The 24326-nt window shown below is 44.0% G+C and overlaps 1 protein-coding gene across 1 annotated transcript in view; it reads left to right on the plus strand.

The window, feature by feature from the left end:
- The window catches only part of CD302 (CD302 molecule), a 231649-nt gene extending 230995 nt beyond the window's left edge, over window positions 1–654 (plus strand). The window contains exon 6 of the mRNA XM_069616353.1: window positions 333–654. Coding sequence (XP_069472454.1) covers window positions 333–532 — 200 coding nt within the window. The 3' untranslated portion in view covers window positions 533–654. The remainder of the gene's footprint in view (window positions 1–332) is intronic.
- The last annotated feature ends 23672 nt before the right edge of the window (window positions 655–24326 follow it).

The following is a 24326-nucleotide window of genomic DNA, read 5'->3' on the forward strand; positions in this document are numbered from 1 at the left end:
GTGAAAGGGTCGAATGAAATTGCTTCGAATGCAATAGTTTTGAAGCAAAAGGACCGGAAACAAAAAAGTCGAATGCACGTTTTTTTATGGTAAACATTTTTTTTCCTACACGAAAGCCAAAAAAAAAGAAACATTTAAAAAGGGGCATTCAACTTTTCTGTTTTCGGTCCTTTTGTTTCGAAACTATTGTATTTCGAAACAATATATTCGACGCTTTGACCGGACACCTTTTTAAACCATATGCAATTGTTCACCTACAGGATTCAAACAATGCACTTATTTGAATAAACCATAAAAAAGTTCTAACCCTAGAAAATCTCTTTCTTTTTTAGGTGAAAATGTTTTGATCACTTCGTTGGTTATCGTTGTCTCTATGCTTGTGTCAATTGCATCAATAGTACTTTGGGTCCAGTGCAAGAGATCTAATTTGCCACCTAGACTTCCAGCGACCTCATGTCGGTCAGCAAATGTAGTTCCGTTTACTGATGAATCAGTTCTCGTGGATGCAGAAGAAAGGGAATTTTCTGCCTGACTTTGAAACATTTACAACTCCTCTGGAATCAATATTGGACATTCAACATGTACACAATACACACTATATATGGACTACAAATGTACCTTTTAGCGTAAATAAATACATTTGATATCTCCATATCTCCATTTAGAAATCAAGTTAATGTCTGAAAATGAAACCATGAATATGTTGAATTATTGTGTTTATGCAGTAAACATTGGCTCATTTTTTATGATAGTTTAATGGGCTGTCTCGCTGCCTATTGTTTAAGCAGTGTTTTTGGTCAATGATTAACATTTCTTGCGTATTAAAGGTGTGTGTGTTTTACTATGTTTCAAAATGTGTAGAAAAATTATGCCTTCTACTGGGTCCCTGCCTCCTTAAAGCAGAGGATGAAATGGGGCCAGTGAACAATGCTAAACTAGTTTCCCCTCTTTTTCCTCCCATAGCTTTACAAAAATGGGAGGGATAAAGGTTACAATAAACTTAAGAGAGACTAGAGGTAATATTTCCCATGACCGATAGTGAACAGCCCTCTATAAACAGAACTCTTAAACAATACACAATATTCACTCGGTCCCTTGCTTCCCCAAGTCCATATTTGGTTGAACCTTACTGTATGAGGTTAATAGCCATTAAATTCTCATACTACACCACATTGTATCAAAAAATAGTATTTTATTTTTCATATTTCGACAGTCAAAAACTTTTTTTCTTTTATCTTTTCTTCTTCACAATTCCAATTTTTTAATCTTTTTTAAAAAGGAGTATTTCTGATAGTATGCAAATCACAATATCTGCACCATTACCATGCAATATCGTTGTGTACATTTAATCTCATGTAACAGTTGACCATTTAATAATTAGCAAAAATTCATCTCTTAACCTGGATCTACAAGTTGCTCACCCCTATCGTCGAGACAAGCAACCCAGTCCGTAAAAACCCTTCACTTATTCTTCCTAAAAATCATGCTTACTTTCATACCACATCCATACCATACCCGACATGTTTCATTCCTTACACACTTACACACTATTGACAAGGAAATTCTTCAGGGGTAAAATTTACACAACATTCAATTAAATGCACAATCGTATCAGTCTTCTTGTAGACTTAATTTCTTGCGGGGTCAGCTTTCAATGAGATCCCATCGCACTTTTCTTTAGGGTCCAACCTTCAAAAACGAATACACTGTGGGAAGCAAGTGTGGGATAATCGAAATTTAGTATTCGAGATAATATCCCGGTCGACATTTATATTATGCACAACCTGCTATGTGTCAATCATCAGCGGAAGGGTGTCATTACTTAGACCATCACCTTCTTTACATCTGTTATATCTTCACACCTCCACCCCTATCTGCAACTAGGTCCTTCAAGACCACACCCATGCTGTTATCACTTCAGGTCTAATCTTTAACTACGACACTGAGTATTTCACAACTTTATAATCAATTAACCCAAACATGCGGTACAGTTAAGTTGTCCAAGTGTGTCTATGAATTTGCTTTACCTTCTACAGGCTGACTTCTTCGTATGTGTCTTCTTGGGGGGGTCCCCCTCGATTTACATTCCTCTTCCTAGTTAAAGTCTGTCTGATGTTGGGGTGTGCTTGGCTCTCAACTGGATACCACTATCTGCGATCACTGGGAGGCATTCCCATTTAAGACAAAAACACAGGTAAACCAATTTGTGTAGCTTGGCTTGATGTTTATTCTATTTGTCAGTTCATCGTGCTCAAAACGACCCTGCATATCTGTATACTGACCTAGCGTGATTACTTTGTGGATTCCTGTTCTATTTAATAGTTGACTTTATCCCGTGCTGCTCCTCATTTAGATAAATCTTCTAAATTTTCTCACGTGGGATGGAACGACTCTCTATATATAGTTTTCTAGAATGGAGAGAGGCACATCAGGTACTCGGTCGTGATTCTTCTTCGTACCGCTGTTCATTTAAAATTAGAGTGGGGATATCGCCAAAAGGCTTTATGCTCTTACCTTTAACACGCTTGCCTTTGCTGCCTTGTACGGGGTTACAGTCGCTGCTCACATGTGGCTGTCCTCTCTCTCAAGTCACACTCCTATCTCCGCCTGGTGTCCGTTTCTACCTGTTCTCATTACGTTCTCTCGCTTTTTATTGGATTTCGCCCCCCACATGACCAATTAGTCACGTGATCGGGAGACAGCACCTTAATGGTCTCTTTCTCTTTAAAGACTATGTCATAAGCTATCTTGCCTTCGGCCCCCACTTAGCCCAGCCAAATGTGGTCGCTACATCATCCCACCGCACGGGAAAACCTCATGGTTTCTATTGAAGTCGGCAGCCAAAACTCCATCGGCATTGGCTGACACATATTTCCCGCTACGTGAGTATCGTTGGTTTAGTTTGTAATGTCTAAACATCCTGCGCCGCTCATTTTTTCTTAACGTTCGCTTAACATCGTTTCAACTCGATGGTTAATGTCATTTGTTATTTGACTGGCGGGTCACCAACACCGCGCCACAGCATTTCCCCACATTGTAGTCGTGATCGTATGATATTCACGGGGGTATGTGCACGACAAACAACCACTACTGATATTCCTGATTGAGTCATTTGAATATGGATGGGGGCCCCATGGGAGTGGATTTTAGGGTTCCCTTACAAAACTGGCTATACCACATTGACTGTTTCCTACTTCCTGTTGGACCTTACTCTTGGTCGTTTTTTCTTCACAGTCATCCTAGAGAGGTTGTACATAAAACAGCACAGGCCAGAGTTGATTTTATTTATTCACTCTTCTCGTTCAGTCCCAATTCTGTACTTTTTGTGAGAAAAATTAATTCTTTTTCTTTCTGTGCTAACTTTCTCCTGTCAAGGTTCAAATCGTTCGTCGGTCTAACCACATAGACCACAGACCATCTTAGTTCCTCTACTTTGTGTATCATTTCAATGAAATGTCCCACAAGGGGAGCCGAATGGACTCTATTTCTTATGCAGCTTTTATGCTCTGTGATACGGATTTTAATTTTTCTTTCCGTCTTCCCTATATATATCTTATTGCAGGGGCACCAGATGACATATACAACAAACACCGAGTTGCAATTAGTCAGAACTTTCTGCTTCCAAGGGTTCTTTAGACCTAGATCGATTTCCATGTTTTTTTTTGTCTGTTGGCAGCAGGTACACGATCCACATGGGTAATGCCCTTCTGGGGCTCGCATCCCCCAGGTCTCTGTTAGTGTCATTTGTGGTTTGATCTGTTTAGTAATATCATTCCGCATGACCTGATCTTTTATAGATCTACTTCGTCGGAATGCCATCAACGGTCTCTGCAGAGGTACTTCGCCTTCCTCAAGAATCCCCCAATTACGGTGGATTATTTTTTTAATTCTATTAGATAGATTACTAAACGTGTTAACAAACACTAAGTTATCTTTATTTTTCTCTCTTGGGTTTTGCTCGAGAATGGCTTCTCTGTTGTTATTATCTGCCCTCTTCATTGCTTTTTTTGTCAATTTAGCCGGGGAGCCTCTTTCGTGTAAGTTCGACCTCAATTTTTGTGCTCCTTCTCTATAATCTGCACTATTAGTGCTGTTCTTTTTTTAGTCGAATGAATTGACCAAAGGGCAGGTTGTCACGCGTGTGCCTCGGATGGAAACTTGTATAGTGCAACAAAGTATTGCGATCCGTGGATTTTTTATATGGTTTCACAAAGAGTTCTCCCCTTGCTGGATCCACCTTGATGGTAATATCCAGATAGTTAATCTCTACCTTGCTTGTGCTTTCCGTGAATCTTAAATGTTGGTTTTGATGGTTAATCCAATCGAAGAAACTGGTTGCCTCGTCTTCATCACCCCTCCAGATGATCAACACGTCATCTATATACCTCCTCCATACCAATATGTTCTTCTTGTATGGATTAGTCTCGTTATAGATGCAGTGTTTCTCAAAGGCTTCCATATACAGGTTCGCAATACTTGGGGCTAGGGTGGCTCCCATGGCCGTGCCCTGTATTTGTTTGAAGAATGAACCATTAAAATGAAAATAGCTTTCCATAAGTGCCATCTCGGCACACCACATAATGAAAGACACTGGAGTGTTGGTGTTCATCGTTTCTGTTAATAATCTTTCTTCCAATACCTCAAGCGATGCTCTCTGTGGTATATTTGTATACAGAGCTATTACGTCTAGGCTGATCAACATCTCAGATTTGCTGTCAAAAGGTCTACCTTCCATCTCGTTTATTATCTGTGTTGTATCTTTTACAAACGAGGCCATCTTCCTCACCATTGGTTGCATAAAGTGATCTGCAAATTTAGAGAGTGGCTCCAAAATTGAATCACATCCCGACACAATCGGTCTCCCTAGTGGTCTAGTCAGAGATTTATGTATCTTGGGGAGTATGTAGAATTGTGGAGTCTTTGGTTTATCGACAACTAGAAACACAGCTTCTTTTTTCGTTATCCATCTTCTTTCTTCCGCTTTTGTTACCTTTTGATGGATTAGTTTTTCCAATTTGAGCGTAGGGTTTTCAGCCAATTTCTGATAGTTGTTGCTGTCGCCCAGTTGATTCATACACTCGTCTATATAGTCCTTTCTGTTCAGGATAACCGTGGTTCCACCCTTATCTGCTTTTCTGATTACTATCTGGTCGTTGAAAAGTAATGTGTTCAGGGTGGTTTTTTCTGCCTGGGTGAGGTTTTGAAATGTTTTCTCTGTCTTAGTTTGATCTTCCAAAGCGGTGACTTCTTGGATCACCCTACTTTCAAAAACTCGTGCTTCAGCCGTATGTGTTTGCGATGGAGGACAGTATTCAGATTTCCTATGTAGGCCACTATCTGATTCGCTGTTATCACTTTTGTCTAAGAAAAATTGTTTCAGATGGACTTTTCTCATAAACTCAGAAAATTCTTCTCGGAATTGGAAACGATTGTGTATGTTAGTAGTGACAAACCCTAGGCCTTTATTAAGGGCCTTGGTCTCTTCTGGGGTCAGTTCGTAATTTGATAAATTTACCACAGTGTCTTCATGCTGCGGGTCATTACTCGTTGGTCTGGGTCCCATTCCTGTTGGTCCTGTTCTAAAAAATGTTGTCCAACCGGGTGTCCTCTATTACTGTTCCGTCTTGTACCACCTCCTATCCTAGGGCCCCTTCTGCCTAAGTTTTGGTTTTGGGCACGACCCCTTCTTCCTGTGTTGTTGCCATCCCCCGTACTGTCTTCACTGGAGCTGTAGGAGGTTCCTCTGAACCTAACTCGTCTTTTGGAATTGCCCTGTTTCTGTGTTTGTTCTTCCTGTTCTTTTATGAAGTAGTCATCCTGTACATAAGGAAAAGCTTTCTCATGGGTAAACTGCTGTATATCCTTTTTAAGACGCCTGATTCGGTCTTTTGTCAAATCTTCTTTAAATGCCTTCATCTCACTCAGTAGATCATCTACTCTTTTTTTATATTGTTCTATAGGCACAATTTTTTTAATCTCTTCCAATTTGTTTAGGTCTATCGCTATCTTCTCTGTAGTTTGTTTAGCAGTATCAATTATTAATATTACCCAGTCTCTACCACATTTATTGCCAATGTAGCTCCACTGTAGTAGAAACTCTTTATTTTCCAGAAAAATCCTTGGCTCGTTTCTTACTACAAGTCCCATCGGTAATATGCTGTTCCTTAAATACTCTAGCATTATACTCCCATGTAATTCAGATCTAATCAGCCTCTTTTTCATCTGGGTCAATTCGTCCCAGCTGGTCAGGTTAGATGTATCTCCCAATTCTCCTCCAAACAGTGTTGAATTACTCAGTAATTCGATGACGTATTCATCATCATAACTTTTACACTTCTCAGCGGCCATGTTTTAGCCTATGTCTTGTAGCCCCTATTGCAACTCGGGCAGAGGTGGTCCCACACAACAGATGTATTAGCACAACTTAGTGTGTCTCACGACTTAGCAGCCGTACAAACTCACAATAAACTTAAGAGAGACTAGAGGTAATATTTCCTATGACCGTTAGTGAACAGCCCTCTATAAACAGAACTCTTAAACAATACACAATATTCACTCGGTCCCTTGTTTCCCCAAGTCCATATTTGGTTGAACCTTACTGTATGAGGTTAATAGCCATTAAATTCTCATACTACACCACATTGTATCAAAAAATAGTATTTTATTTTTCATATTTCAACAATCAAAAACTTTTTTTCTTTTATCTTTTCTTCTTCACAATTCCAATGTTTTAATCTTTTTTAAAAAGGAGTATTTCTGATAGTATGCAAATCACAATATCTGCACCATTACCATGCAATATCGTTGTGTACATTTAATCTCATGTAACAGTTGACCATTTAATAATTAGCAAAAATTAATCTCTTAACCTGGATCTACAAGTTGCTCACCCCTATCGTCGAGACAAGCAACCCAGTCCGTAAAAACCTTTCACTTATTCTTCCTAAAAATCATGCTTACTTTCATACCACATCCATACCATACCCGACATGTTTCATTCCTTACACACTTACACACTATTGACAAGGAAATTCTTCAGGGGTAAAATTTACACAACATTCAATTAAATGCACAATCGTATCAGTCTTCTTGTAGACTTAATTTCTTGCGGGGTCAGCTTTCAATGAGATCCCATCGCACTTTTCTTTAGGGTCCAACCTTCAAAAACGAATACACTGTGGGAAGCAAGTGTGGGATAATCGAAATTTAGTATTCGAGATAATATCCCGGTCGACATTTATATTATGCACAACCTGCTATGTGTCAATCATCAGCGGAAGGGTGTCATTACTTAGACCATCACCTTCTTTACATCTGTTATATCTTCACACCTCCAAAGGTTAAACAGGCCAATACAGTCCTCGTATGAGAGACAGCCCCTCCTTGATCCGGCACCTAGGCAGCAAAGTTCCCACAAAAAATATTAACATAACTTTCCACGTGGCACAGTGTGTAAAATAAGCACATGCTCCTAGGATGTTCCTTGGTCTTGTCAAGCGGATAGGGGTGGAGGGGGGGGGGATTGCTACAGCACCTTGCCTTGCTGGTAGATTTATTGTTAATATTCTGTTATTTCAAAGCAAGGATGGCTACACACAACACACCCTTGTGTCCAGGACGGTGGCGAGGGCGCAGAGATCACATTAAAGAGAGAGAGCCCGGCTCTGGCTTCTACTGTTGGAGCCCGACCACCACCACCCGTGGACACTCCTCAAGCCTACTCTGCTTACCACCTTGATAAGAGAGAGTTTGGTAGACATACCACCGTAGACAAACACTAGGATCTGCTTTCATTTCTCCCAGTCATCAAACATTAAAAATGTTTACTTCATATTTTAGATCACTGGAGTAGCATGTTGCAATTAATATGTTTTGATTCATGGACTTGATGTGTTTACCACATGTATTTCTTTGTTTTACTTTTGTTGCTGTTCTCCTCTCTTTCCAGAATATCTTGCCTTGAAATACCTGGGTAACATCAAATGCTACCACTCTACCTCTGACCTATACACCAGCATTGATCATTCCAAAGCCTGACTATTGCAAACCTTTCCTCGAACGTATCAATTCCTCACTACAGTCGAAGCTCCCAATCATAGAGAACAAAACTGATCTCCAACATAGGCTGCGTATGTAGTTGTAGTCTAATCCTGTAATATGTGTGGTCTTCCAGTTAGAGAGATGTAAAATAAGCTATGCGAGTCAAATCATACTTGCCATCCAATAGCAGGCTACATCCCTGGAAGCTCACCTCCAGTTCAGAGCCATACAAGCAAAGCATTGTGGGTATGCAAATTAGCCCAATGAAAGATGCAGATTCAAAGTTTTAGTTTTAATCCATCCATTGATCTAAGCAAACTCCCAGACTTGGCTCTCAAATCTCATCACTCTTTACAATCCAACAAGGCCACTCCGGTGACTCTGCTCATCTTCCATGTTCCTCTTGCATTTCCCTTCTTCAAATCCTCTTCATTGCAAGGCAACATGTGTGTGCAAAAGGCGGCATCCTTTTGACTACTGCACCTTCTGAGACTCACTTGACTACCTGCAATTCAGAAGATTCCTAAAAACATAGCTGTTTATCCAAAATGTTGTCTCATTTCCTATACTCGCCTGGCCATCCTGCTACATGCCGTGTGGCTCTCCTGCAATATCGTGTACTTTAAAAGAGGCCACAGTAAATAAAAAAACATAAAAAAAACTTCAGTCTATGCAAGATAGAAAAGGTGGCATATTTCCCATTGGTTTCAAAACGGCGAGGATTTTAATGAGTGGGGCGACCTCTCGTCTTTGACTTCAGAATAAGGTTTGTTCTATTTATGAAGATGGACGATATAAGGATACTGAAGGATTTTACTACGAATTACCAGAGCATGCCATTGTACTTCTCAATTCGGGACAGGTGCTAGAGTGTTCACATACCAATCCAATGTTTTTCACAGGGCATGATTTTGTTCGACAGTGCACTGTTGAACTCAGATATTGTTTTGCCAGCACTAACATGTTGTCTAGGGTTCTATGTGTTTTCATAGACTGCTATTTAAATGTCTATATTTTTTGTGCACTTTTTTAAAATGAATTAGACCCGTTTTTATTTCTTCAATGGGGGGTTTCATCCCCAGCCCACCTACGGACTCCTTCACTCCGACGTACACCTATGCATATACAAAACAAATACATAACTCTTAATAGCAGCCTATGAACACACGTATTACAGTGTTGCCCACTGTGTGGCTCATCTCAATACAGTGCCTCACCAGTAGGGCTTGTTCAACTTTGTGTATCAACCAAGCTTTGTGCTCGCTAATGTGTGGTTTAACTATGAGCCTAGTCTGTCCTACACACATTCAGTTGTGGGAGCACAATATGCAACTCGTTTTGCGATAGTTTCCATGTCCACTCAGTGTATAGGTCATTACATTGTTTTGGAACCTCTTCAGGGCCAGTCAATGCAAATTGGATGCAGCCTTACTGATGACCTTGTATGGGTGGAAATCCCCAGACCCTCAGTGAGGGGGTTCCCTTATAAGTTTTTTGTGCATTATATGTGTTCCTACCAATGTTTGTCTCAATGTAAAGCCTTTTTATAAAGGTAAAATTGGGGTTTGAAAGTCTTGTTTCAGCAATATTCAAGATTCACCCGAGCGTAAGAGTGAGTGTGTTGGATTGCGTGCCCATAGTTACTGTTCCAAGTTTTTGTTGTTAGAATGTTAGTGTTCAAACTTTGTTTTAGTACGCTGCAGAGGTGGTCTGTTCGGTAGCTGGTCTTCCGATAGACTCATGACGTTGGTATGCAACATCCAAGAGGTGTGTGAAAGGAGTAAAGAAATATGAGCAGGTAGTTCGCTTCACGTCTGCTGGCGGCAGACACACCTGTCCCTGATCCCGTGTGCGAACACTCGACAGAAGCTCCATGTGCGAATAGAGTCAAGAGAAGCGAGCAAATAATTGGCTTCACCAGCCCTGTTTGTCTGCTAGTGTTCAGCTGTCTTCTAGAGTGAGGGGGAAGCACGCCAAGGTATTGGGTGTGCCTTGTGTGTGGAATAGAAAATGGCTGTGCCTGGCCCTCCCACTTTTATGGTCAATCCTGGTCTGGTCAAAATGAAATGGAACCAAAGGGTTTTCTTCATTAGGTGCGGGCTGCTTGTGGGAATACGATATCTTCTGACCGCAAGGTGTTGCTTTTGATGGATTTCCTACGTTATGAAGGTCTGCACATCCATAAAACTCTACTGCACCTGGACCAATCATCTGAAGCATCGGTTTCTAATGAGTTTGACGCAGCGTTATGTAAATTGGATATACATTTTAACCCCAAGACTAGCACGATCCTCGAGAGGTATAGTTTTGACATAAGAGTGCAAGACTCTGGAGAAACAGTGGAAGAATATCTGACTGCACTCAGCCAAATGGTGTTGACATGCAAATTTGATAACATGTTGGATGAGCGCATAAGAGACCAATTCATGATACATTGTAGTAGTGAGAAGATTCGAGAAAAGTTATGGCTGAAGGATGAGTCGTATTTGGATGAAGTGATCACAATAGCAAACAGGGTGGAACACTTATTGGCTTGTGTGGCAAAGTTGTCTAAGAAGGGAAGCAAAGGGGGTCATACCAAGATTTTGAAAGTAGTGATAGAGGGGGAAAAGAAAGCAAGAGTGGTGGGCAGCACCCCCGAGGAAGGGAAATAGATCTAAGAGTCAAAAGGGCGAAGAGCGTTTGTGTTTTCAGTGTGCCAGTGCCTCACATTTTGCGGGTTGTCTTGTTTCCCCAGGTAGAAAGGTAACTTGCTCCAGGTGCTTGAAGTGGGGCCATTATGCCAACTGTTATAAAAACTTTGCTGTGGGGGGGGGGGGGCAGAAAGTACTATATATCTCAGAGGAAGGCCAACCATGATGACAGACTCTGGTGCTAAGGTACCCTCAGTGCTTAAAGTGGGCCGGGGCCGGGCCCCGGAAATCTCCAAAAAGTGGGACTGAGCCGGGGCCCCCGTCCTACCGCAACATTGGCGGGAATCTCGAGATGCGCCTGCAATGAAGTCAGGCGAGCTGACAGAAGTGCCAGCCAGCCACAGCGACGCTGTGACTGGCTGCCACTTCAGTCAGTCATAGTAACTGCGTCTGGTGACCCCTTGCGCGAGAGGTCACCAGAGGCAGTTACTGTCCCTTTGTTTCTCCAGGTCGCCGAGGCGTCTTTAACCCTCAGCGAACCTGGGGATTCCTCGTCATTTTTCGAGGTTTATGAATATTGGCTTTGAAAGTACACATTTCAAGCCATCTTTTATTAAGTTTTGCCGACGGAGAATTGTGTACTTTCAAAGCCATCTTTTATAAACCCGAAATGTTTAAAAAAGATGGCCTGAAAACTAGTCAAACCGAAGGGTATGCACACAAATATATATAAATGTTATATATTTGTGTGCGTACCTTACTATGGTTTGTGTACTCTGCAAGCCATCTTGTATAAACATAGAAATATGTTACATATTTCTATGTTTAGAAAAGATGGCTTGCATAGTACACAAACCATAGTAAGGTACGCACACAAATATATAACATTTATATATATTTGTGTGTATACCCTACCATTTGTGTACTTTTTAGGCCACGCCCCTCCCACAAGCCACGCCCCCAAATGAGGCCCCCCCTGGATTTTGTACCCCACTTAAAGCCCTGGGTATCCTTGATGTCTCGAAAAGTGTTTGAGTGAGATGTTGGTGGACGGATCAAAAACCTGTTCTCTCCGGTCATGAGGCCGGGGGGGGGGGGTGTATAACCGGGCAAATATTGAACTATTGGGCTGTTTTGTTGCATTGTTGGAATTCAAAGGTAGGCAAGCATTTGGTAAGATATATGTCACCAAGGAGGGGGAGACGTTATTGGGATGGAAGGAGCAAAAGAAATTGAGAATAAGACTTGATCGAAATACGGTGGAGCAGGTGTTGCATGCGGACAAGAATGTGGGTGAAGTTGACAATTTTAGCAGTGTCTTTGCCAACAAAGTTGGATTTGTAAGAAGCATGAGACATACAATTGTGCTTAAGGAAGGGAGCATGCTAGTGGCAGCCAAATTGCTGGAAGATCCATTGGTATTGAGGGATGGTGTGAAACAGGAACTGGAGACATTGAGAAATGCAGGTATCATTGAACAGGTAGGAAGTGTGGCGTGGGTGTCTCCTTTAGTTGTTAAGAAGCCCAGTGGTGAGCTGAGGCTATGCATCGATTTGCAAGAACTAAATAAATGTGTTGTATTGGAGAGGCATCCTCTTCCTAATATGACGGACATGCTAGCTATGGTTGGGAAGGCAAAGTATTTTTCAAAGCTTGATATGGTGTCTGTCTACCACCAGAATGAATTGGATGAAGGGTCCCGGAAATTGACAGCTTTCATTACGCTTAAGGGAATTTTTCAATTTCATAGAATGCTGTTTGGACTGGTATCAGCTTTGTTCGTGTTTCAAAAGATGATAGTCAAATTCTTTAAAGGCATGAAAGGTGTGCACTGTTTCCAAGACGATGTGTTGGTGTGTGGAGAAGACTTGGAGCAGCATGTTGAGACTCTGAGACGGTTGATAGAAATTCTGAAACAAAGAGGCATGACTTTATTGGAAGAGTAATGTGTATTTCGAAATAGTGCTGTAAGTACTTAGGACATGACTGAATTCTACCAAAAGTGTGTCCTTAATTTTTCAGACAAAGTGGAGAAGAGGAGGAGACTGTTGGAAATCAAGGGAAAGAGTTCATATGGGACGGAGAATGCAAAAAGGAAATTGCAGGAATAAAGAATTAAATTGAATTTGCAGAGCCACTTGGATGATTTGACAAAAACATGGGTTGTCACCGTTGATGCCAGTGATATGGGCTTGGGGGCTGTTTTGTCACAGAAATGTAGAGATGACAGAGAATGTATAATTACACCTGCCTCTTTATTGGAGGAGGTTTTAGTGTGTCACTGGGTGGTCAAAAAGTTTAGAAATTTTGTTTGGGGAGCAGAGTTTACTTTTAGAACCGATCAGAAGCCTTTGAAAGTGATTTTTGAGGCAAAAGGTTTAGATCGAGTTTTGAGAAGAGTTACAGGATGGGTTGTCAGGATGCAAGGGCACAAGGTTTCCATGGAAGTCATCTCTGGGAGGGAGAATTTTTTGGCAGACCACTTATTGAGAATGGGTGGTGTATTTGTTACCCATGGCAGGATAATATCTAAAGAAGAGTGGATTGGGGCTGTGAAGATGGAGCCTGTGACGAGCAGGGTGATGGAATTTCTAAGTCAAGGATGGCTGGGCTGTTAAGTGGAGAGGAGCAGGCATATTGGGAAGTTCAAGCCAAGTTAAGTAGGAAAGGAGGTATATTGTATCGGGACCGTGCAGTGGTACCAAAGTCGGTGAGAAGGAGATTGGCTGAGATTGCTCATGAAGGCCATTACTGGGGTCACTAAGACCAAAGCTGTTTTGAGAAGCGAACATTAGCGGCCTGGATTTGACTGTGAAGTTGAGAGATGGCTGGGAAAGTGTGTGGAATGTGAGAAGTCTGGGAAGGGATTGGTGGTGCATGCACAACCCGTGGTGAAGGTGGATGTTATGCAGAGGGTGTGTTGTGAATTGGCAATGGATGTATTGGGGCCAGTTGATCTGGGAGAAGGTAGTGGAAAGTTTATTCTGGTCATGATGGACTTTTTGTCACTTTTGACAAAATTCAAGAATGTGCAAGAAGCTACCGGAGACTGCGTTAAGGAGTTTTTGCATAGCGTGTTTGAGAGAGAATGCATCCTCACGGATAATGGAAGGCAATTTGTTGGGGGCTGTTTTGAAGAATAGTTGGTGCGATGTGGAATCAAACACAAGAAGACTGCTATTTATCACTCGGAAGGGAATCGGGCAGTAGAGAGGATGTATATATGTGTGATGGAGGTGGTAGGGACGGCTGATGTGTGTGGGGAAGATAAAAAGGTTGCTCTGAGGGAGAGATTGTATGCCCTTTGGAGGGCACCCCATGTTGTCACAGGAGTAATCCCTTTTGAACTTATGAGGGGAAAGAAAAGGAACTCCAAGAGTCTCCTCCCTGGCTAGAGAGAGCGAGGGAATCTGATTGTGTAGTGGAGGAATTCAAGAAAACGGGGGATTGAGGAAGGAGAATGAGAAGTGGATGGAGAGCGGTGGAGGTGCATGCTGGAGATTGGGTACGAATAAAGAAGTGTGTGGTGAAAAAGAAAGGGGACAAGTATTCAGAACCTGTACAAGTGAGAGAGCTGTTGAACGGAGCTGTGGGAGTATGTGGAGGCCAGGTATGAAATCTGGGAAGAGTGGCTGTAATTAAGAAAAGGAATGAAGGGTGAAGAAAACAAAAAAGAAACTGATGGAGGGAGATGTGTTGCGTTGCATTGCATCTCCATAGTTACTGTTCCAAGTTGTGTTCAGACTAATTTGAGCGCTCTGCTCATTTACCTGCTGGAGTTGGTGGAGTAGGAGCCTGGGGTCACAGTCTGATCTTATTCATCAATAAAAAGACAGAAAACCACTTAGCTGGAGCAATCGTGCCTTATTTCATAGTTTCCTAATTGTATGACATTATTGGGCAAAGGTTGTCAGTCAGACTAACTTTTCTCTATCCCTCTCTCATTGTACAAATCATAATGTTTTATTATTTATATAGCACGTATACCTAAGCTCTGTACAGAATATATTTACATACATTAACCATCCCAACAGAAGTTGGTGTTTGTTCTTTGTCCATGGAAGAATGAAAGACTAAATTGGCCTTGCTGTGATTCGAACCTGTGACCTGCAGATCACACGTAGATCGCAGCAGCGAGCACTGAACCAACTGAGTTATCTCATTGGCTGTGTGTACACAATTAATAGAAAGGGCTAGATTTCTTGTTTGTGTAATCAGTATTGTTTGGGAGACCCCTCACAATCAACTCCCAAGTTAGCTCCTCCACACGTTAACTAAAGGACACCTTTTCACTCCCATTCCTGTCCCAGTAGAAAGTCCTACACTGGCCAATTTTCACATCCTCTCTTAGGGTGCAAACAAGAGCATCATTTATGGGGGTGCTCACCAGGGATACGACCAGGGATTTCCGAGCCCCAGCACTTATTGTCTCACACTTAGTTTGATTATAATGTGATGGTTTGTCAACGTTTTCATTTTAACTGTCAGTCATAGTCACTCAACAAGAAACAACATTTTTCAAAATTATGCAATTTGCATCATCAAAGGCTTAGCTAGACGAGAATATATAGCTAAGGCTAGGAGGGAACTTCATTGGCTACCAGTTAATCGCAGGATCTCTTAAGATCCTGGCACACAAATGTTTATATGGACATGCTCCTAGTTACCTGAAAAACGTTATTACCCCCCAAGCATTAGGGAGATCAACTAGATCCAACAATAAGAAGGGAAATTTAAAAAATAAATAAAAAATAAACAACATCCCTTGGCCTCATCTGCCTAATGATCAAAAGATGCCGGGGTAGAGGTTGCTCTTTCCCGGTTCTGGCTACTCTAGCAACCTCCCAGTAGAAATACGCTTGGAGAAGAGACACGCTTATTTGAATAAATAGACTTCCTTACTCCCCATGAATATTTCTGTGCCCTTCATATTCGCTAGCCTCTCCCCTGTACATGGTATTATCTGACTGTTGTCTTTCGTTATATGTGCGCCCTGATGCCTGTGGGCTATGGCGCGTTATAAGCATAACACAACATGATGAGCCACAACAGTGCTAGTTATCTATTTTAATTAACAACTGATCTGGGTGGTGACAACAGTGGCTCCTCGTGCTGGCCAGGCCCTGCCTTGCCACAAAATGGTGAGTGGCACAAGACAGACAGCAACCAGGAAGCCTTTCTACAAGGGCCAACTAACTAGTTTAGCGGCTAGGTGGGCACATGTGGCAGTGTTAGTGCTAAGGCTGGCACTCACAGGTCTGGCTCTGCTATACCTCTTCAGGTGAGGGAACTCAGTGGGCACATACAGGGCCTTGTATAGCTGGACAGTGCACTGTTTTCTTCTGATATGCAACCTGCAAGGGGTGCATTGATACCAGGCACGTGGCATGCCGCCAACTCAGTGACTCTTAAATACATTAAAGCATGTGACTACGATCAGTGTTGCACAGTCAACTGTACCATGAGCAGAGCAGCATGGCACCCAGCAAAGAGGACAGCAACAGGACAGTCAATGAACACTGCCAAGCAATGCATGTTCTGAGTGTCGACCTATACAACGTATTGCTGCAGTGTTTGATGGGCAAGTTCCTCCGTTCACTAATGATTTTGTCTGGAATCATCCATCACTTTACTGTAGAAAGAAAGCATGTTGGCTTTATTTTATGTGGATAGATAGTCAACATGTTCCACTTGCTACCTATAGAATCAGAGGAAAATCATAACGAGTACGAGGTGTTTAAACAAGGAGTTACACATTTGCTGTCTCTTTTCAAGACACGAATAGTATGTAAAGCGATTTTGTTCTCCAGCATCACATCTAGCATGGATTCGCATGCTAATGAATATTCCCCGTTGTCAGGCAGGAAATCCTCGGTAAAAGAAAAAACGGTTTCCCTTTCACCTTAAAACTGCATTTCTCCACTAAACCAATCACTGTGTTCTGGGTGATACTGCCCATATCCAATGACAGTCCTCTCCCTAAGCCCCACCTCTGGCAGCCATTTTCATATTTTTACTGCACGCTTCAGTTTTGGGAGTCCTCGAGTTGCTCTCTGAGCTATTTTGTACTTTTTTCCAAGTTTTTTTTTAAATTTTTGTTGCATCAGAGCCTTTGTGCTCCTATCGTCATCGGCCGGCAACGGGAATTTGTTGTCGGTGAAGTTGCACGCCGCTCAAGGGTGGTTGTTTGAAGTTTCTGGAAGGCTGTCTTGGGCCTACTTTGCGCCTTGGACCATGACAGAGGAGAAAAAGGAGGGAAGGACCCTTTTCAGTCCCTGCGCCCAATGTGGGCTAAGGTACGTCTTCGTGGAGGACAAACATCAAAAGTGTCTGTACTGTCACCACCCGGACCACAACGAGGATGGATGCGAGATATGCCTGGGCTTCTTGAAGAAAACAAAGAGACCAGTATAGCAGGCTACCGGCAGGGCTCAAGAGTCATGCCTCACCCAGGAACGGTCAGTCCGAGGAGCGGTCTCCCTCCAGGAGGAGGTTGAAGTTTTTTGAGGACGCCTCATCCTTGGGGGTCCAAGATATGGGCAAGAACCGCAAGGCCGATTCCGCCGATGATGTGGTCCCAGGTCCGACAGATCGCCGTCCGCCTCCTCAGCCAGCCTGCCATCAGGTTCCTCCTCAAAGAGGAAGTATTCCACCCCGGCCAAATTACAGGACAAAACAGAGAAACAAAGACCGAAGGCAAAGAAGAAGGGCTCACAGCATGCTCATCAGGTGCAGCCAAAGACGCTGTTGACTGCTTCGTCAACATCCTCTAGGGCGACTGCTACTGCGGGTGGTACCAATCCGACGAGGGTGGTCCCTACAGTGCAGAGCGTATCCCTGCCTCCCAAGCGTGACATGGCTGCCGAGGCAACACAGGGAAAAGGAGGGGGCGAGGAGGCCCCAAGCAGCCCTCCAAAGTTTATGATCAGCCAATGGTCATCTCCACAGACGACGACCAAGCATCTGTACATACAGTCCATGAGGAGGACAGCGGTTCAGGGCCGAGCACTCCATCACTCCCTCCACAGCCCAGGGACATATCCATGGACATCCTGTCAACTCTCCACACCCTGGTGATGTAGATCCAGCAAAGGTTACCGTTGCCTCCAACACCGGCACCTGTTGTACCACAGGTCGGGACCAGACTCCACCAGCGGACCCGGATATAAACACACTGTCATGACCCACATCCAGAAACCCCCCTGGCAAGCTCATGGGCCAGGAGGGGTCTTGGCTCGGATCTCCAACAAACTTAGGCATCCTTTGCCTAGGCCCTCTTGGCTCCAGGCTCATACTTAATAAAGACTTGTGTTTAGGGAACTACTTTATTTCAAGTGCCAGCCAACATGGAGGCATCCACATAGCTTGGCTTCTCGGAGCCAAGCTATGCGGTATAGTGTTTTGGGTGTGGTAGCCTAGGAACTACTTTACCTGGACTACTTTCTTGGAGCTATTTAAACCACATCCGACTTTGATAACACGCTTCGCGTTACTTTGCAATCCTGCAACGTGACGCTCATCGTGTTCAGCTGTACCCGCGGACCTTGGAAGAACAGCATCTGTAAAGAGACAAAAGGACACTGTTAACAGCAGCAGCTTACCTGTAATTTCATTGTTAGCTGCCCCCACTGCTCCTGTGAACAGCATCCTAGGATCAGCGCGTCTCCCGGACCGGCGGATCTGCAAAAAAGGAAGAAACAAGACACACACTTTTACAACATAACTAATTGTGCCGAAAAGCTTACCTCGCAAGTCGCCCCTTGACCAGCATCGCCTCGGGATTTCATACACCGGGTGAGCACTGCAATCTATGGGAAAGAAAAGACAACAGGTTAGCAAAGGCAAGGCATCATAGCGCTGTTCATAGTGCCTACTTACCGCATCAAGGCACTCTTAATACGCCATCATTTACCGGCAAGACCCAATTCAGCCAATGCATCATATTGGACTTCTGCGCACCTAAGGAAGAAAAAAAGACATTATTTAAACGAAGAAAGGCGTGCAAGAATAACAACAATATACAACAGCAATAAGACCTACCTGAAAGACTCAAAACGGGCCGGCATCAGTGAAGTGACTAGATCGCATTCGCCCACAAAGGACAACGCGCCCCTGCCAAGAAGGCAGGACGGAGAGCACACCTGAATTAACAACAAGGTGAGGAGAGATCCAGAGGGGCTGCAGGCATACGGGGTGGTGGGGTTTGCTTACCGCAGTTGCCCAGTCTTGAACATTGCCCACCTGTATTCCAGGCAGAACGTCCCCCCTGGTCACACCTGGCAACCGCAGAGAAGGATGCCAGAGTCCCTACGGCTGGGTGGCATCCCCGTGGATACCAGGTGAGCGTAACAGAACGCAAAGCCTGCCAAACCAATCCACATGGGCACCATGAAGACATCAGAATTAGACAAATTGGCCCAATTGTTAGGAAAACTTTGTGCTGAGGTTCATTCTGCCCGACAAAAGACTAACGCTCTCCAGAGAGACTTACTAGTGACTAAAGAGCGCAATGAAGAAATTAGCAGGCAATACTTGCAATCACAAGCAGGACAGACGCCTCTACCTGGAAACAACGCAACGATGCAAAATCCTACCATGCCATCCACTACCTCTACTCCGGTACAAATCATGTTGCCAGGAACAGTTCCTTTGGCTCCACCGGAGAGATTTGCAGGTGATCCACGGAAATATGCAGCCTTTATGAATCAGTGTCGCCTTCACTTTCTTTGCAGACCTGGAGCATTCCCAAATGACCAAGCTCGGGTGGCCTTTGTTTTATCATACCTGAGTCGTAGCGCAGCAGATTGGTCGGTACCATTGGTGACCCATGACGATCCTTTATTACATGACTTTGGGGGATTTCAGGGGGAAATGGAAAAACTTTTTTCTCACCATACCCAAGAACAAGCAGTGGACAATGAACTCCATTCCCTCCGACAGGGGAATCAAGACTTGTTAACGTACATGGCTACTTTCAACAGATTGGTTGCTGAAGCTAGGTGGCCTGAAAACAAAAGAACCACGTTGTTTCATCGGGGCTTACGAGCGAGTTAAAAGACGTTCTAGCTCAAGTGGTTGATCCTCCTAGAGACTGTTCTGAATTCATAGATTTGGTCGTACAACTAGACCACCGGTTGCACAACCGAAAAGCAGACCATTCCAAAATGGACCCTCGGGCTGTGTACGTTTGATCTAGAGACAACATAACTCGAGTGCAAGAAAATACTGTGGAGCCCATGCAAATCGGAGGGGTACGACCTCCACTAACAAAACAAGAGCGAGATAAAAGGAGACAACAACAACTATGTCTGTATTGTGGAAAACCAGAGCATTTCCTAAAGGACTGCCCAGTGAAACCTCTAAGGAAAATTGTCGGGCCACGGAAAAAGATGAAGAGAAGGAATCTTAGTCGGAAAACTATCCAACTCGGCAAACGTAGAGGTCAGTTTGTCAAGTGAGAGGAAAGAACCACCGACCTCACACTTTGCAATACTGGTGATCTTAATTAATAACCAACAGTCGTCAAGAATGCATGCCGTTGAAGCATACATCTACAGCGGAGCTGTTGGGAATTATATAGATCAAGATCTGGCTGCAGTGATGGGGCTTCCCCTATGTTCCAAGCCGACTACAGACAAGGTGACTACGGTGGATGGGACAGAAATCGCTTCCGGACCCATAACCCAATGCACAGCTGAGATAACCTTGCTGTGCCAGGACGGACATCGAGAACTTATTTCGTTCGATCTCATCAAGGCACCTCAATTCCGGATCATACTAGGGATGCCATGGTTAGTCTCTCACAACCCTTTGATTGACTGGCGGGCAAGGAAATTAACCTTCCCCAGCGACTGCTCCCCAGCCTGTTATTATCAAGAACAGAAACCTGCTTTTAGTATCTCTACGACTCCCGGAGCGACAGCATCAACCCTGGGAGTAACTAATACCTTGCCTGAGGAATACCATGATTTCCAGGATGTATTCCAGAAGGACCAAGCAAACACGCTGCCGCACAGGCCCTATGACTGTCAGATCAACCTTGTTCCAGGTGCTCAAGTCCCTTGCGGTAGAATCTATGCTCTTACGGAACCTGAAAACCTCCATCTGAAGTCTTATTTAGACCAGTACCTTGCAAACTGATTCATCCGTCCATCAAAGTCCCCTGCAGCCAGTCCTTTGTTCTTAGTACCGAAAAAAGAAGGGGACTTAAGAACCTGTATTGACTACCGCGCATTAAACCAGATCACTGTGAAGAACCTTTACCCCTTGCCACTTATCCCTGAAATGCTGGACCAGGTCAAAGATGCCCAGATTTATACCAAATTAGACCATCGAGGAGCGTACCACCTGGTCTGGGTCAGAAACGGAGACGTATGGAAAACTGCTTTCCGTACCAAATACGGTTTGTATGAATATCAAGTCATGCCCTTTGGGTTATGCAACGCTCCCGCAGCATTTCAATATTTTATGAATGACGTCTTGAGAGAGTTAATTGATGTCTGCGCCCTAGTGTACATAGATGATATCCTAGTGTACTCAACCTTAAAACAGGATCATATCAAGCACGTCCGTTCAGTCCTCACCAAACTCTGTGAACATCGTTTATGTGCAAAACTTGGAAAGTGTTTTTTTCACGTCACCGAAGTTGAGTTTCTGGGTTTTATTCTTACTCCAGGAGGCATCAGAATGGACCTGCATAAAGTAGACGCCGTTTTGAAATGGCCATCACCAACGTCAGTAAAAGGGGTACAAATCATGTTGGGCTTTGCGAACTTCTATCACGGCTTCATACCAGACTTCTCTCAGGTCGTACACCCGATCACCGTATTGCTACGAAAAAACAACAAAAAATGTGCCTGGACCGAAGAAGCAGAAAAGCCTTTCAGGAACTGAAGAAAAGGTTCACCTCTGCGCCAATCCTGCGACATCCTCGCCCAGATCTTCCTTATATCGTGGAAACAGACGCTTCCAGTATAGCAATGGGAGCTGTCCTCTCACAGAGATCCAGAATCCGGCCAGCTTCATCCAGTGGCCTTCTGGTCGAAAATATTCTCACCTCCGGAGATTAATTATGCCATCACGGACAAAGCACTCTTGGCGATCAAATCCGCCTTTAAAGCCCGGCGGCACTACCTTCTGGGGGCCAGACACACCATTACAGTTATCACGGATCACCGAAACCTGCAATATCTTAAAACAACTAAAGCCCAGTCTTCACGCCAATTGCGGTGGGCCCTTTTCTTCGCCGAATATGATTATGTCATCACATTTCGCCCATGGGCCAAGAATGGAAAAGCTGACACACACACACTCGTACAGGCACTGATGACATAGTATATATGACCCCAGACCCAGTCCGCATCATACCAGAAGACAAACTCTTGGGCCTCACTACGGCATTAACCCAAGTAGAACTGAGAAACGAGATTCAACGAACCATGAATCCAGATACTTTCCTTGCATGGCAAGTGCAGGGGGAACAATATTCCATCAAAGATCACTTACCCTTTTTTAAGGATCGTCTGTACGTACCCACCAAGGACTTACAACAACATTTCAGGTTATCACGATTCTCTGATCGAAGGGCACCCTGGAATCACCAAGACCCTAGCCAAGGTAAAACAGAACTTCTGGTGTCCTGCCTGGCTTAAAGATGTCATCCAATATATTCAGTCCTGCGGAGTCTGTGCACAAAATAAGTCGCAAAAACAAAAACCATCCGGTCTTCTGCAACCTTTGGACATTCCTCCCACTCCATGGTACACTCTTTCCCTCGACTTCATCACTGACCTACCTCCCAGTCAAGGGTTTAACACCATTCTTGTAGTCGTGGACTTATTCTCAAGGATGGCACACTTTATTCTGCTCAAAGGCCTCCCTGACGCATCCACCTTAGCCAAAGTGTTCCTGGATGGTATTGTTAAACTACATGGCTTCCCATCAGTCCTGATCTCCGATCGAGGTAGCCAGTTCGTCTCCAACTTCTGGAGAAAGTGTTGTGCAATGGTGTAAATTGACGTCGTCCTATCCACTAGCCATCATCCCCAAACGGACGGTCAGACCGAGAGGACCAATCAGATCCTTGAGCAATACCTACGGTGCATGTTGCACCATGAACTAAGAGACTGGAAAGACGTACTATGGATAGCCTAGTACGCATATAATAATTCCTTGCATTCCAGTACCGGACAAACGCCCTTTTATACCCTTTATGGTAGACACCCACATACCTCAGAACTGGATCTCCCAACCAGTTTGGAAATGCCAGCCGTAAAAACCCTTCACACCAACATCACTCAAGCTTTCAAAAAGGCCAAAGAACATCTTATTCTCGCCAAAGAAAAGCAAAAGCAATTTGCCGACCAACACCGGAAAAAAGCCCTTGACTATCAGGTAGGAGACAAGGTTTGGCTGGCCGCCAGATTTGTACCCATCAAGGGAACCCAGACCTTTCAACCCAAGTACTTAGGGCCTTACACCATCAAGGCAATTATTAATCCAGCGGCCGTCAAACTAGATTTGCCACCTAACCTACAAATCCATCCAGTATTTCATGTGTCCCTTGTAAAACCAATGCAGCCCGGTACATGGATTGGGACACCACCAATAGCCATACTTATTGATGGAGAACCAGAATTCGAAGTCAGAGGCATCCTGGATTCCAAGTATTAAAGGGGCAAGCTATACTATCTAGTTGATTGGAAAGGATTTGGACCTCAAGATAGATCCTGGGAACCCTGTGAAAACATTCATGCACCACGTCTGATCAAAAGATATCATTGAAACTTTCCAACTAAACCTGGGCCGGACAGAAGGAACACCTTGAGAGGGGCCTTGAGGGGGTGGGGAGAGTGGGAGTGCTGTCACGACCCACATCCAGAAACCCCCCTGGAAAGCCCATGGGCCAGGAGGGGTCTTGGCTGGGATCTCCAACAAACTTGGGCATCCTTTGCCTAGGCCCTCTTGGGGCCAGACTCATACTAAATAAAGACTTGTGTTTAGGGAACTACTTTATTTCATGTACCAGCCAACATGGAGGCATCCACATAGCTTGGCTCCTTGGGACCAAGCTATGCAGTATAGTGCTTTGGGTGTGGTAGCCTATGACCTACTTTACCTGGACTACTTTCTTGAAGCTATTTAAACACACCCGACTTGGATAACACGCTTCGCGTTACTTTGCAATCCTGCATCGTGACGCTCATCGTGTTCAGCTGTACTTGCGAACCTCAGAAGAACAGCCTCCGTAAAGAGACAAAAGGACATCGTTAACAGCAGCAGCTTACCTGTAATTTCATCGCTAGCTGCCCACAGCTCCTGCGAACAGCATCCTAGGATCAGCACGTCTCCCGGACCGACGGATCTGTAAAAAAGGAAGAAACAAGACATTAGACACTTTTACAAAATAACGAATTGTGCCGAAAAGCTTACCACGCAAGTCGCCCCTCGACCAGCATCACCTCGGGATTTCATACACCGGGTGAGCACCGCAATCTATGGGAAAGAAAAGACAACAGGTTAGCAAAGGCAAGGCATCATAGCGCTGTTCATAGCGCCAACTTACCGCATCAAGGCGCTCTTCATACGACATCATTTCCCGGCGAGACCCAATTCAGCCAATGCATCATATTGGAATTCCGCGCACCGAAGGAA

This window comes from Ambystoma mexicanum, chromosome 9 (genome assembly GCF_040938575.1).
Source record: "Ambystoma mexicanum isolate Mex_15411 chromosome 9, UKY_AmexF1_1, whole genome shotgun sequence".
Lineage (NCBI taxonomy): Eukaryota > Metazoa > Chordata > Amphibia > Caudata > Ambystomatidae > Ambystoma > Ambystoma mexicanum.